Raw genomic sequence first — 13,456 nt, forward strand, 5'->3', positions numbered from 1 at the left:
ATAATTGGATAATCCAGATTTTCCAACTCTATTACGCATAAAACGCCAAAATTTTGATAAAAGTAGATTTATAATTTTTGCCTGATTAAAATAATTCCTCTATATCCCGGATGTGATGAAGGACTGAGGAGTAAAACGGTGTAAACTGTCAAAATTTCATGTGATTTTTGTGCATGATTACAATACTTTTTCTATACTCTGTACACGACAAAGTAAAAAGCTGAATAAGTTTTCAAATGGCGGTGTCTAATTCAGTGTCTAAATGTGCTGGACAAAGTCTCATCAATTATTACAATTAAGAAACAATTGAAGAAGATACATATACCACGATAATTATTTGAATACAACACTGTATTTTCTAAATGCATATCATTAAATTCGGCACATGCACAAGCGATTGTATTAATTGTAATAAATAGAATAAAAATGTTAATATTTGAATGCAATTGTCAAGTTGAGCAAAAACACAAGATTGCATACGTGAAGGTAAATTATTAATTTACTGGTTTAGCACTGATTTAGAGATGTAATGAAAGAAAATAGAAGTCCAAGCTGATCTTATACTATAGACAATATTTGTGTGTTAAGTTGATTTTTTAAAGGCAGAAGTAATATTTGAATTATGTATTAATTTATTTGTTTCCGAAAACTGTGTTAACTTACGTTGCTATTACATTTTAAAACTGATAAATTTAAAAAAAAAAGCATGGTTAAATTTTAAAGCTTAATGAAAAATAAAGCTGCAATGTCCTTTTCACAATTTTAGAATCATTTTTTTAGCTAAGTTTAAATTTAATAACAGACTCGAATTCAGGAACGAACAACTACGATATATAAATTTGGACGTTAGTGTTTACAACTTGTCTTTCATTGCCGTGCTCTGAAGTCTGAACAGTCAAAGTGTACAGCGTGAATGAGTTTTTTGTTCAGCCTGTTGGGAACCTACATATAAATGTAGCGTAAACACACGTATGTGAATTACATTATCTCACCTGAGGGAAAGCATATATAAACAAAACACGGGCATGAAAAAATATACTGTTCAGAAGTTGTGAATGTAAGGCGCTTGTCTAGAAAATTGTTTACTTAATTTAATTTTTTTTTTAAGTAAGGATAATCTCCTCTCGGCACACGATGTATCGTTTTTACGCTCTAAGGGAGAGAGAGAGAGAGGGAGAGAGGGGGGGGTGGGAGAGAGAAGAAAAGAGATAAAGATAATAAAGAGACATTCAAGCAAGATTGCAAAAATAAGTTTTATGTTTTATTCGACTTAGAAAGATAAAAAAATGTCGAGAATTGTCAAAATCTAGGTGTCGATTTTTGGCACACTTACGATAATTCTTTCATACTCAGTATACGTGAAAATAAAAATCATATTTTAGAGATTGTTATTAAATCACAAGCAGGTGCTAGCATCACACCAACCTCTTTCAAATATTTCGCTAAAATATTAATGCACGTTATTTACATAATGGCATTAATGTCCAACCCTGGAGTAAATAATATAACCGTTTTACAAAACGTGTCTACCACTTTGATCCTTTTTAATTATATTTTAATTAAAACTAAACTAAAGTGTGGTCAGATTCTGCCTCCGCCCATTCTGTATGTTCATTTATTCAGCAAAGAATAATGCAAATTAATAAATAAACTAGTGTAAACAATGAGCAAGTAAAATTCCAATACAATATCACTTTGGCACACATCATATTTAAAATGTAATTATTAGTAATAAATCGGAATTCCGCAGTCCAAGGACTGCACAGGTAAGCAGACGCGCTAGTAATCGCTCGTTTTATAAAATGAATATACTCGACTACGGGTATTAAATAAACGATACTCGGTAGTTCTTTCAGAAAGATATCTTCCACTGAATATAAGCTGATGAATTCATGAGATCATTTCCCACCAGACGCTTGCAGCTCAGAGTGAATTGCTTATGTAACTGTTAAGAGCTCCAGAATGTCGGTCGTTTTTGTGATTTCAATTTTAGTTGTAAACGTCATGCTTATGCACGGTGAGTACCATTCAAAAATTGGCATGCATTGTACTTTATTGGAACGGTATGATTGAGAGATACAACGTTCGCCTATTAGATTGATAGCCAGATCGGATCCCGGACTCGAGTCCGTACAACGACTTTACCGAGCTCCGATGAGCATTTGACTTACGTTTGGGAATGTATGAGCAGCGTATGCGAGCTAAAGGTAACTAAAGCATGTATAATTTATTTACCTGCTCGAAAGTATACTTTACGTTTTGATTTTATTAATGTAGATGCTTTAAGGGGGCAGTATCACCCAGACATTTGAAAATTGTCGAAAACATTTGCCAAACAAAACCTATTATTTATACACACATAATTTTTTTACCATAATAGTAATTATCAAGGAGCTATAAAGCAGCACATAAAAGAAAGTTAACGTATGATGCAAACATTTTTTATAAATAGTTTTACCAAACAAAATTTACTAAGCAAATTTTGGCTGCGTTTTTCAACATTTAGGCCCTTCCTGCTGAAAATACTCTAGGATATGCATAGCAGGGTAGCCTATATCTGGAACTAGGAGACATCCATCGCGACAAATTTTGAAAGTTTTAGAATTTTTCAAAGTCAGACCAAATTTTTTTTCTTTAATACTTTTATTTGTAATCAAAACAAGTACATCAACATCTTTTTTTTTGACATAGTTTCAAATGAAAACGAAAGGTTTTGCACATGTACATAATGAATATTTACATGATGTCATGAATATGATTATAAAAAAAAATTACAAAGGATGACAGTAAAAGGGGTGAAGGTCAAATGAAAGTGTCAGAAGTCTGGGTGGGGAGTGGAAAGGAAATTGTTCAGATAATGTCAATGGGACAGTGAAGCATTTTCTATGTAGGGAAACAAATTAAGTTCACTAGTTAAAATAGTGTTTATACTGGTCGCATTGAGTTTTCAAAACGTTGCTGTGTGAAAGATGAGGGAAAAGAAACAAGATTTAGAACTTTAAATAAGTAAATGAATAGATATTCGAAATTGATGTTGGGGTGGGTGGTGGGGTCTTTGGAACAGTTAAAGGGAAAGTGGGGTTTTCATGTCTGAGGGTAAGTGGATAGAGGGGGAGAGGGAGGGAGGGGGTTGATGTGTCTGACGAGGCGTGGAGAGGGTGTTTGCGTGTTTCTAAGGCAAGCCAAGCGTCAAATTATGTGCTGTGTTATCTAACTGCTGAGGTGTTACTATTTATAGTGTGTGTGGGTGGGGGGGGGGTTGACGAACAGATTGAGCGATTTAGTGGGAGGGTGAAATGTTGGTACGTTCAAGTCGGTGTTTATGTTTAGTTGAATGTTTAGTACCGACAGGTTAGGGGTGGGTAGGCGTGTAGCTATCACGGGGTGTGGGGATACAGTGGAGTTCTATAGGTAAAAAATTGGTGTTCACATAAAAGAGTTGGTAAAGTTAACAAAACAACTGTAAGTGTTAATTTGGTGATAAAAAAATGAATACAAAAGGAGTAGGGGTCATTGGGGTCATTTTGTACGTTGTGGACCAAAGTACCGTACATATATGATAATAGTAAAATAGAAACAAATGATGGCTTTACAATGTTTGTAAGCTGTATAAATAAAACAATACACACAAAGCAACAATAGGAAACTGAATGGCAAATGATAAATGATGCGAAACAAGGTGTGGACATGGGGGTTAAGGGGTGGAAGTCACATTAATGTTGTTAGAAATGTATTTGGATAATACATAATTTTCAGTATTTAACATAGTATTTCATCACAGGTCATGGGGACGAGAGGATGCAGTTATGAGGGGAAATTTGATATTGGGATCATGAACTTTAGGGGCGGAGGGCGGGGAGGGTGTGATGAAAGGGGATGTTTGATAAGGCGGGCCAGGTGGCCAATGCAGTGTAATATGTTCTTTACTTTGTGGTGTTCTTAATTATGGTATATGTGTTTGAGTGCTGTCATTGTCGAGTCGTCTACGATAAATCAAGTCTAGTACGTCTCCCGTGAACTGTACCTTGTCGTGTTTTGCTTTTATTCTACTGGTCCAAATAGTCTGTCTATATATATCTACCGTCCTTGCTTTTTGCTCTAGGTCCGTCCTGTTTCTTTGTTTTGGGATTTTGTTTAGAGTTATGACTATATCAACATTGAAGGTCTCGTGTTTTGTTATTTTGGTTTCTAGCGTCTTGTTCATGTTTGTATGGCGGGGCATGCTAAATAGAAAAAAAATTATCCCTCGTTAGAATTTTAAGATTATGGCCCAGAAAGTTTCCAATTACGCAAGGAAAGTTCATACCAAATTTTAAGTACTTTACTTATGGTTTTGGAAAATTGTTTACAAAAAAATTCAAAATGTAATAAAATATTAACAAAAAAAAATGTGTTACTATTCATATATCCTACAATTTATATATTGTATTATAGCAGAAGAAACGATACTACTGCTGTATAATTTTGACATGTGTATGTTGAATAGTTTTTTTGGTGAATATTTTTGTTTACCTCCCTTAGTCTGGGTGATACTGCCCCCTTAACAGAATAACATAAAGTAGTACATAATTGTAGACGTATTTTGTTTTACATTGTTTTTCATAGCATATTTTTCGATTAGCATTAGACATGTGCTTAAAGTTCTTTACGTTTGGGTGTGAATATTAAAGTTTATACTAAAAACAACAGCTAATTCGTTTTATTTTCGTCGATACGAGCAACTATAGCCTTTCTAACCGCATCAAGTGTGGCAAATATGCTCTATCGAGACATACAGCACACATACAAATAACAGCAGCTACAGAATGACTTGTTGTGCCTATGGTATGTCTTTGTTGGACAAGAGGCCCCTTTATATTTAATAGAGCGTTTTATTAATTTACATTATTGTTATTTACTGGTTGCCAGTACTATGTTCAGTGGAAAGGGTTTAACAATATGAGTCAATAATTAACTCAGTGCACAGGTTTAACACTATTTAAATTTTAGCACACGAAGGTTAACATACAGTGTTTCTTCCTGACTTATTTCTCCGGGGGTGCACTTGAAATTTTCGGGGGGGAGTGGGGGGCGGCGGAAAACAATTTTCTGGGGGGGGCGGACACTGTCAAAAGTATATATTTTCTATATAAATTCCATTTCGTTCGGGGAGGCGGTAGACTTTCTTTGCCCCCCCCCCCCCTGAAGAGATGCCTGGACGAAACTTTGTCAACATAGAATAATTGACATAGGAGCAACGTTTTAGCTCTATCAGAGTAGCCTAGAATGGTCTCCTGGGCGGCGTGGTCTCACTTGCTCACACACGGATCTCTGTAGTGTCTAGGCTTTAGCCCCAAGCTAGCCGGCTGTAAAACACATTTGATACACTTCCTAACATCTGTGTGATATACACATTTATTCAGACTTCAGACACATACCATTTTACCATTGTTACAAAGATAATACATTTACATTAGCCTGACCAAGGACCTACAATAAACATTACTAAAAAATATCATTTTTATTTATACATTGTTTTATACACATCCCATACTTATTGCTCAAGTACAGTTAATAAAAAGAAGTGTCTATTACCTTCAAATGAAGCAACACAATCCTGTAAACACGTTTCCAAAAAGTAAGATTACTTTCTCAATAGAGAACAAGTGCCGTAGCATCAAAATGGGTATAATGTTTTAAGGCTAGTGCCTTAGCACAAAAAAAAACGTGTACATCTGAAGAGGGGACAAAGTAGAGTGACCGGACTGTAGCGTCCCTACCCTACAGGTCACATGACTCAGGCTCCGCCCCCGTGGCCGCAGTCTAAGGTCGAGACCCGGTCAGCCTTACGATACCGCTGGACTCAGGTCCAGGTGTGTACCGTTACCTGTGGGGTAGCAAGAAGGGGGGGGGAGGAATGGAGACACCATGACAGATATTAATAGTTTATCATTACATCTAGGATAAGGATTAACTTCCAAATAAATAATCTGAACATATGCATGCTCTAATGAATTAAATGTTAATTTATTCTTATTGCTAAAACAAAAATGTCTTCATGTAGGATGCAAATTAATAAATCTAAAGAAATATTGTAGACAATTGTTTTTCAGGTCTAGAGCTTTACAGTCTACGAGACGCAAATGATAAAGGCGAGAAAACTCTGTGTGACCAGCTTCACTGTGTGGAAGACGCAACGAGTGAAAGTGAAATATCATCTCTCGTCAACATGTCAGTCTATAGGATAGATGGAGACGTGAAGTTACTATTGGCCAGTATTTTAGCCTCAGATTCAAGGGTTCGAGATTACAATGTGGATGGGGTAGAAGTTGATGGTAAAATATCAACCAAGACAGTGGAGATGACAGTGTCGGTAACACAAGAGACTGGATGTCAGGATGGTGTCTGGGCTTGTGATGTTCATTACATCGATCGCACAGGTCACATAGGGAAGAGAGAAAATAAAACAAGTTCGGGGTTAAGAAGGCCTAAAAATGTGTTTTCGGACTTAAACAGAAAAACGCAAGGACAGTCTGAAATTTTGCTGTCTTTTAAAGATTTTAATCAAATTAAAGATATCGATATAAATATGAAGTTAAAATTTTCCAATTTTAACAATAACAATAATTATCAATTTGATAAAAGTTCATTTAATCAAGAAAAACAAAACGCTGAACGTTTAACTGTAAACAATAAAGAAGCAATAGGAAAACATGGTGAAAAAAACAAATCAACGAAACAACTGACAAAACAAAAGAAGCAGATAATCTATGAAGATATTACTACTAAATTTAATCAAAGTGAACGTTTAGAAAACAATGTTAACGATCTACTGAGAACTGTTAGTTTGCAGGAAGAAAAGATAAATAACTTTTCACTTTTATTATCGGCATTGAACGAGTCAAACAAAAATCAACAGGAGCGCATGGAGAAAATGGAACAAGAATTCACTGAAGAACTGAATCAACTCAAAGATGGGATTAACTTATTTGTAAACGCAAATAACACAAATGATATTGCAAATCAAAACATAGCCCTGCATAAGTTGCCACAGATTTTATCTACATTAAAAGTATCCAGTGCAAATGTAAACAAGAGTCTGGATAATTTAGCTCTAATTGTTAACATAATAGGTAAATATAAAGACAGATCAGAACTAATACAAAATATTTTGACAAATACGAACAATGACTATAGTGAAGATGAAATACTCAAGAAGGTGATAAATGTAAGTATTCATTTTATAACAATTTATAATCTTTCCTGATACTACGAAACAAATCCATTTTTTACATGTTACATCACTTATACAAAGGTATGATATTCTATAACCTAGGTTTTAAATGTTACTTTAATGAATTAACAGCGCAACACGCAATAATCTTCACACTTAAAAATTATTGATCAAAATAATATAACAATAATTTATATTTGTAAACTGTCATTTAATATACAGCTGGCATGTTCAAAAAACACAAAACAGTGCTCTAACCCCCATGAGATCCCTACTACAGACAATAAAAAACTGCTTTGCGACTCGGTTACGGATGGCGGTGGTTGGATCGTAATACAGGTCTGTAAAAGGTTGTTTTGTTACACTACCTAGACAGAAATATATTAGACGTTAACAAATAGCTACAGTGTGCGGGCTCATAAACATAACCAATTTACAAACATAGTTGTTCGTAGTCAAGAATATGCGCTAGAAAAAAAATCACAGAAATTCTCACTTTTCTTGCGCATTTCAGTTCTTCGCCCGTGTCTGATTTTTCGTCATAATGGGTTTTTAGCACATTAAGGTTGACCTTTTCTTAATTCAGAAAGTAATAACTAAAATGAGAAAAAAATTAATAGTTTAAAAAATTGTATGGCCCTATATATACACAAAAAATATTTTTCCAAAAGGCTATGAAATGCTTGACATCCGCCATCATATTACATATGGCAACATTATATAGCTGGATTTCTACGTTATGTGTTAGTTAATTTCTATCAAATCGGATACACCCTAAGCTTTTCACTGGATTTACAAATCACATAGAAATGATGTTTCCTGATCTAGTTTTTTTTCTTTTCTTTTCTTTTGTTCTTGTTGTTTTTACTGCTTTTCTCAGTTCGCAGATGTTTTACAATGAAGGTGTACTTTTATTATATAATAGAATGTATACCTTATTTGCAATAATTATTTTTCATGTTATACTAAAACTTGTCACGACGGAATTATGTTGGCTTTCAATAGGTTCTTAGACAGTTAAAATCCATTTCAAGCTGAACAAACCAATCAGATTTAAAAGATAGATCACGGTCTGTTGGTTAGTATAATGTGACTAAAACACACAAATATGTTTCAGCAGTCATCTTCGAAATCTTCAAGTATATTTCTTTTAGAATAGCTGAATAACAGTTCTTGATGAAGACAGTCTAGTCACGTTTATTGTAGATAGATTTAGTTATTCTTTGGTATAATTTAATATTTTTTTAATTTAGAAATATGCGTTTGAAAAATATGGTGAAATTGTGATATATTTCTGTTAAGATATCATTTGTTTAGTTTTGTATAGGGATAACAATTGTTATCTTAAACAAAATGCAAACCATCACATTGGATTTTAAGAAATGGTATCCCAATATATCTTTTATTATCAATAATATTACATTTTATCACATGTTGGATTACGCACAAAAAGATATCGACGATTGTCAAGTATCTTGAGATTTTTAAATGAGGCAAAAATAATCTTGAGAAATAACATTTGTTATTGGGTTTTTTTCATTTCGTGCAGAGACGTATTGGACACAGAGAATATAATTATCAGAGAATGGTTAATCAACATACGTGGGGCATCTACAAGTCTGGATTTGGTCATAATTCAGGTGATCTTTGGCTTGGAAATGATTGGATCGCAAGACTTACTTCAATGGTAATTGTTTATCGGATGTAATGTGAGCAGTTAAAGTGTTACTAATTTTTTTTTAAAGCGGGATAAGCCTAAATAAGCTACGAAATTAAACACTCCTTTAGAGACAAGTTGTATGATAAAGCTTTTTTTTTTCACAATATAATAATTGAAAATAGTTTTATATAATAAAAAAATCGTCTCTGCATTTAAAATATTTTGTTATCCTTAACACAATTAACACAGATAAATATATGCAATGCTTTTAAAAAAAATAAATGTTTACATTACTTGCTTAGTGTTGTAGAATTTAGAAACTAATTGTAAAAAATACGTACTTTTAATTGAGCATGTAAAAAACGGTTGACATTCTGATATTATACATCGATTAAATTGCACCTAAAAAAAAATACGTCCATTATGGAAACACAACATTGAAAAATAAATTAATTTAAACATTTTTGTTTATTATAAATAACTTACGTAAGCGTTGTTTTGTTAATAAATGTTCAGATTTGTTTTTTTACTTACGTTTCGCACATAAATTAACATTTTCCCAGGGTTATACGGACTTAAGGATTGAGTTGAAATATAAGAAAAAGCACTACTACGCTACATACAGCAACTTCACTGTTGGCAATGAATCAATGAAATACAAGATGAGCTACTCGTCATACAACGGGAACGTTTCGGACGGTCTGAAGGATCACAATGGGATGAACTTCTCAACATACGACCAGGACAATGACCAATGGCCCCACGGCAGCTGTGCTAAAAGTCACACAGGTGGTTGGTGGTTTAACAAATGTCTGACGTCCAACCTAAACGGTATCTGGGGCAGTTTGGAATTCGGCAAGGGAGTGAACTGGGAAAACCTGACAGGATGGCGGGACTCACTGGAGTTCACGGAGATGAAGCTTCGTTTGCCTGGATAATAATTCGTAGATAACTTTATACTATGTTTTGTCAGTAAACTATGTAATACTTAGTTATTAAATTGTGTAATAAAATTGTAAAAATATTTATCAAGAGTATTACGAAGAACTTCGATATCATTAGAGATAAATATTTTTTTTTAATAGCTTTAGGAAGTCTTCGTTTATAAGATAAGGCTCTTAATTTTAAATTAAATCTTTAGTAAATTGTATTGCAAAATATAAAAGCAGCAACAGAAAGCTTATTAAAGCGTATACAATGTAAAATTTATTTTATACTGATCAAACAAAGTTTGTTATTGCTTGGATCTCGTGTTCCATATTAGTAGGATACTCAGCTTTTAAAACAGATATAGTCCAGTTGCTTTTTTATGTAAATGTTAAACTATTATAATTGATTATTTATTTAATCGAAAATATACTCAATAAATTAAAATGATTTTTGTTAAATAGTATTTTAAATGGTTCATATTGTATGCTGATCTATTCAGGGTACTGTTTTCGAAATAATTTGGGAAAATTACAACTTTAGAAAATTCAACTTGAAAGTTAGAGTCGTAGTCGTCAGATGGAAATGGCAGTTTTAATTTTTTATTCAATGATTTGTAAAACACAGAGTTTGTCGTTTTAAATCATTTGTAAGATCATCTTTAACAGGTTTGGCTTTTATCTTAACGATAACATTAACAAAGTATATAGTATAATATTAAAGGTAAGGAATTAAGTAAGGGGGCTAACTGCGGTAATACACAGGAGTTACACCGTGCTGAAACACTGCGCTGAGTTGATTGTCTCTCTTGCCTTTAAAAAGTTTATTGTATTTTTTCAAACAATTTAAGTTATTGCAATTAAATAGCAGAATTAATACGATTTAGAAGAATAAAAAAGAAATAAAAAGGATAAAAAGAAACCATGTTTTTTGTTTCAATAGCTTTTATAACAGAATTGAAACATTGAGTATTATAAATGATTAGAACTTAATTTTAACACCTAGAAAAATGTTTGTTTCATTTCTATTCAGCAACTTTCCAGTGTAGAAAAAAAATGTAATGGGGTAGCAACTCTGATGGGTACCTAACTCACGTTAAGGAAACTAAAGGCGCCTGCGCATAGTGATGACCAAACTATCTCTTCAGTGGTCACATAACAAGTGAACTCTACTTCACTAGCCCCATAGACCGTCATAGACCGTCAGGTTTAAAAGGGAAACTATACTTTTTTAAAATAGGGGGTATGCTACAGATACAAAAATAAACATTTTTCAATACTAGAGAGCAAACAGTTTTTTTCTCTACAGCTTTTTTAAAGTACATCCGCACATGCGCTTCCATTTTTTAAACATTGTGGAAAAAATATGGGTAACTATGACAACGGTGGTCATCTTGAAAACAAACCTATTAGTAGGATCTCCACCATTCAAACTAAAGTATTATACTTTAAGCCCATTAAACAATGATTCATAGTATTTTACCATATGTTGGGGTAGGCTTACTCATCTAGTAATGTTAATTGCAGGTCTTGAAAATAATTTATTATGAATTTTTAAAGTGGGGTCCGTTAAAAATATTAAATTTAAAGCCCCATAATTACCTTACCACAATTTTTTTACCGGCACTTTCCCCATTAAAAGAATGTATTTTAAGGCGGAATAAAAGTTTATAGTAAATATACCAATTTGTTTATTTATATTTTATAATGTATACCCGCTTGACGTTTCAGTGTTTAATTAGTAAATGTTAATACCAATAAAGAGCAGTTTTTCTCAGTATGGAGACTTTTGTCTACCACTTAATAAAATACAAATAAAAATCACGAACATAGAGATTTGACATAGATCTATTACAGGTTTATTGTAAATGATTCCATCTACATGTTTAATACATTTATTTATCTATATTTGTTTGTAAACAAATTTGGATTCTACGGCCTTCAATCAATTTAAGAATGTTTGGATGTCAAGTGTGTTCGTGTGTGGTACTAGATTTAGGTATTTTATTTGATTTAGCACCTCATCACATTGATTTGAATTAAGCGAGTAGGCTCCGGAAAAAACGGGACATTTTTTTTTAATTAATAACAGAAAAATTGCTAAAAATATTTTTTTCCTTCAAATTTTCAATAATGTTTATGGTTAAAAACCACTAAATTTAGCATTAATTCCAATGAAATTTCGCCATACCAAATTTGAAAATTCAAAAAAAAAATATTACAAGAGTGTTTTCTGTTACAAAAACTAGCCAGCTGACTCTATTAGTGTTGGTACAAGAAGGATCAGTGGTTATACTGCCGATATAATATGTTACTTTATGAAATTTTAGAACTCCATAAAAGATTGTTTCTTTTTCAAGATGGCCGTCTTTGCCATGGCAACCATATTTTCAAAAAATGTCCCTGATGCTTGCAAATATTTTCCTTAAAGTACCCTAACTTATATACACACAAATAAATCAATACCATTTCAATTAAGAAGTTGTTTTTGTTTTGGTTTAACACGCATCTCTTGTCTCCCCTTAGTGTATCAGCAATACAAGTTGTTATTTCGTATATAGATTTGTGTTGCCTGTCGATCCAAACATCCATTGTCGCAAATAATAAATAAATGAAATAAATTAAGTAATGTGAGTTCGATAAATCGATTCGGTAGAGCGTTGGCGTTGTCGAATGGTAGTGCGTTTGACTGCTAAACCAAAATTCTCGACATTAGAACAGGGCCCGTAGGCATTACGGTGCTGTCCAGCTTTGATTGGTATCTGACTCATGTTAGGGAACAAAATACGACTGTATGTCGAGGTCCTTGAAACTGATGAACTCTACTTCCTTGTCCCATGTGTCTTGGGAAAGAACGGGAAAAATTGATGAACAGGATTCAGCTATCAGACTTAGTAACACGAAAAACTTATCAGCACTAACAAATAAACAGGAAAGATTTATATATGTTATTGGTTTTACCATAGAAAGAACACGCTGCAGTCATCATTGGTCACTTTAAAGCCACATTAGTTGTTACTATTTATGTGCAAAGATTTAAGGCAATAATTGAGAAATATTTGTTTAATGTTTTTCTTAAAGTTTACTAGCTGCAACACATGAGAGTAACAAATATATTACGTGCAAATATATGAGAAGACAATCTAGCCATTAAATGTAACAATGTTTGCATGATCAATTATTTAACGTGAAATACATCTGATCTTTAATTAGTTGAAACTACGCAAGAATAAAATTTGATGTTTGTTGTTTCGTTCTTGAAATAAGGAAGTTGTTTAAAATTTGTTTTGTATATTTGTTTGCAAATTAAAAGAATTTCAAAAATACGTATTTTAAAAGTAATATATGTAACTATGAACATGATAAAACCCATTTCAAATGTAATATTTCTTCATGGTTTTAAAAATTAGCTAAATGTAACATTAAAGAAAAATATAAAAACTAACCAAAAAAACCAAGCATCAGTGCAGTATAGTGATTCATTATGTTATACATTATCATAATACATTTATTTCGTGCAGTTAAAAGAATGTATTATACAGTAAATATCACTTTGCATTTAAGTATTTTATAATAGACAAAATGTAAACTTATTATTTTATTTTAAAATATTCAATATTTACATTTCAGACCCAGTAGCACTATACGTAGATTGAA

At 32.7% G+C, this 13,456-nt stretch overlaps 1 protein-coding gene across 1 annotated transcript; it reads left to right on the forward strand.

The window, feature by feature from the left end:
• Positions 1–1,922: 1,922 nt before the first annotated feature.
• LOC131940262 (fibroleukin) lies at positions 1,923–12,254 on the forward strand. Its single transcript, XM_059298899.1, has 5 exons — positions 1,923–2,017; positions 6,093–7,207; positions 7,436–7,552; positions 8,763–8,900; positions 9,437–12,254. The coding sequence occupies exons 1-5, from the start codon at positions 1,963–1,965 to the stop codon at positions 9,809–9,811; spliced, it is 1,800 nt and encodes a 599-aa protein (XP_059154882.1). The 5' UTR covers positions 1,923–1,962; the 3' UTR covers positions 9,812–12,254.
• Positions 12,255–13,456: the final 1,202 nt, after the last annotated feature.

Source organism: Physella acuta, unplaced genomic scaffold (genome assembly GCF_028476545.2).
Source record: "Physella acuta isolate Inbredline_101_S28 unplaced genomic scaffold, ASM2847654v3 ptg000314l, whole genome shotgun sequence".
In the NCBI taxonomy this organism is placed as follows: domain Eukaryota; kingdom Metazoa; phylum Mollusca; class Gastropoda; family Physidae; genus Physella; species Physella acuta.

What these genes read in the sequence shown, in the direction of transcription:
- LOC131940262 (XM_059298899.1), top strand. Translation starts at nt 1,963, where the DNA reads ATGTCGGTCGTTTTTGTGATTTCAATTTTAGTTGTAAACGTCATGCTT. An exon ending in AAACGTCATGCTTATGCACG is followed by an intron (nt 2,018 to 6,092) that starts GTGAGTACCATT and finishes ATTGTTTTTCAG; the next exon opens with GTCTAGAGCTTTACAGTCTA. An exon ending in TACTCAAGAAGGTGATAAAT is followed by an intron (nt 7,208 to 7,435) that starts GTAAGTATTCAT and finishes TTTAATATACAG; the next exon opens with CTGGCATGTTCAAAAAACAC.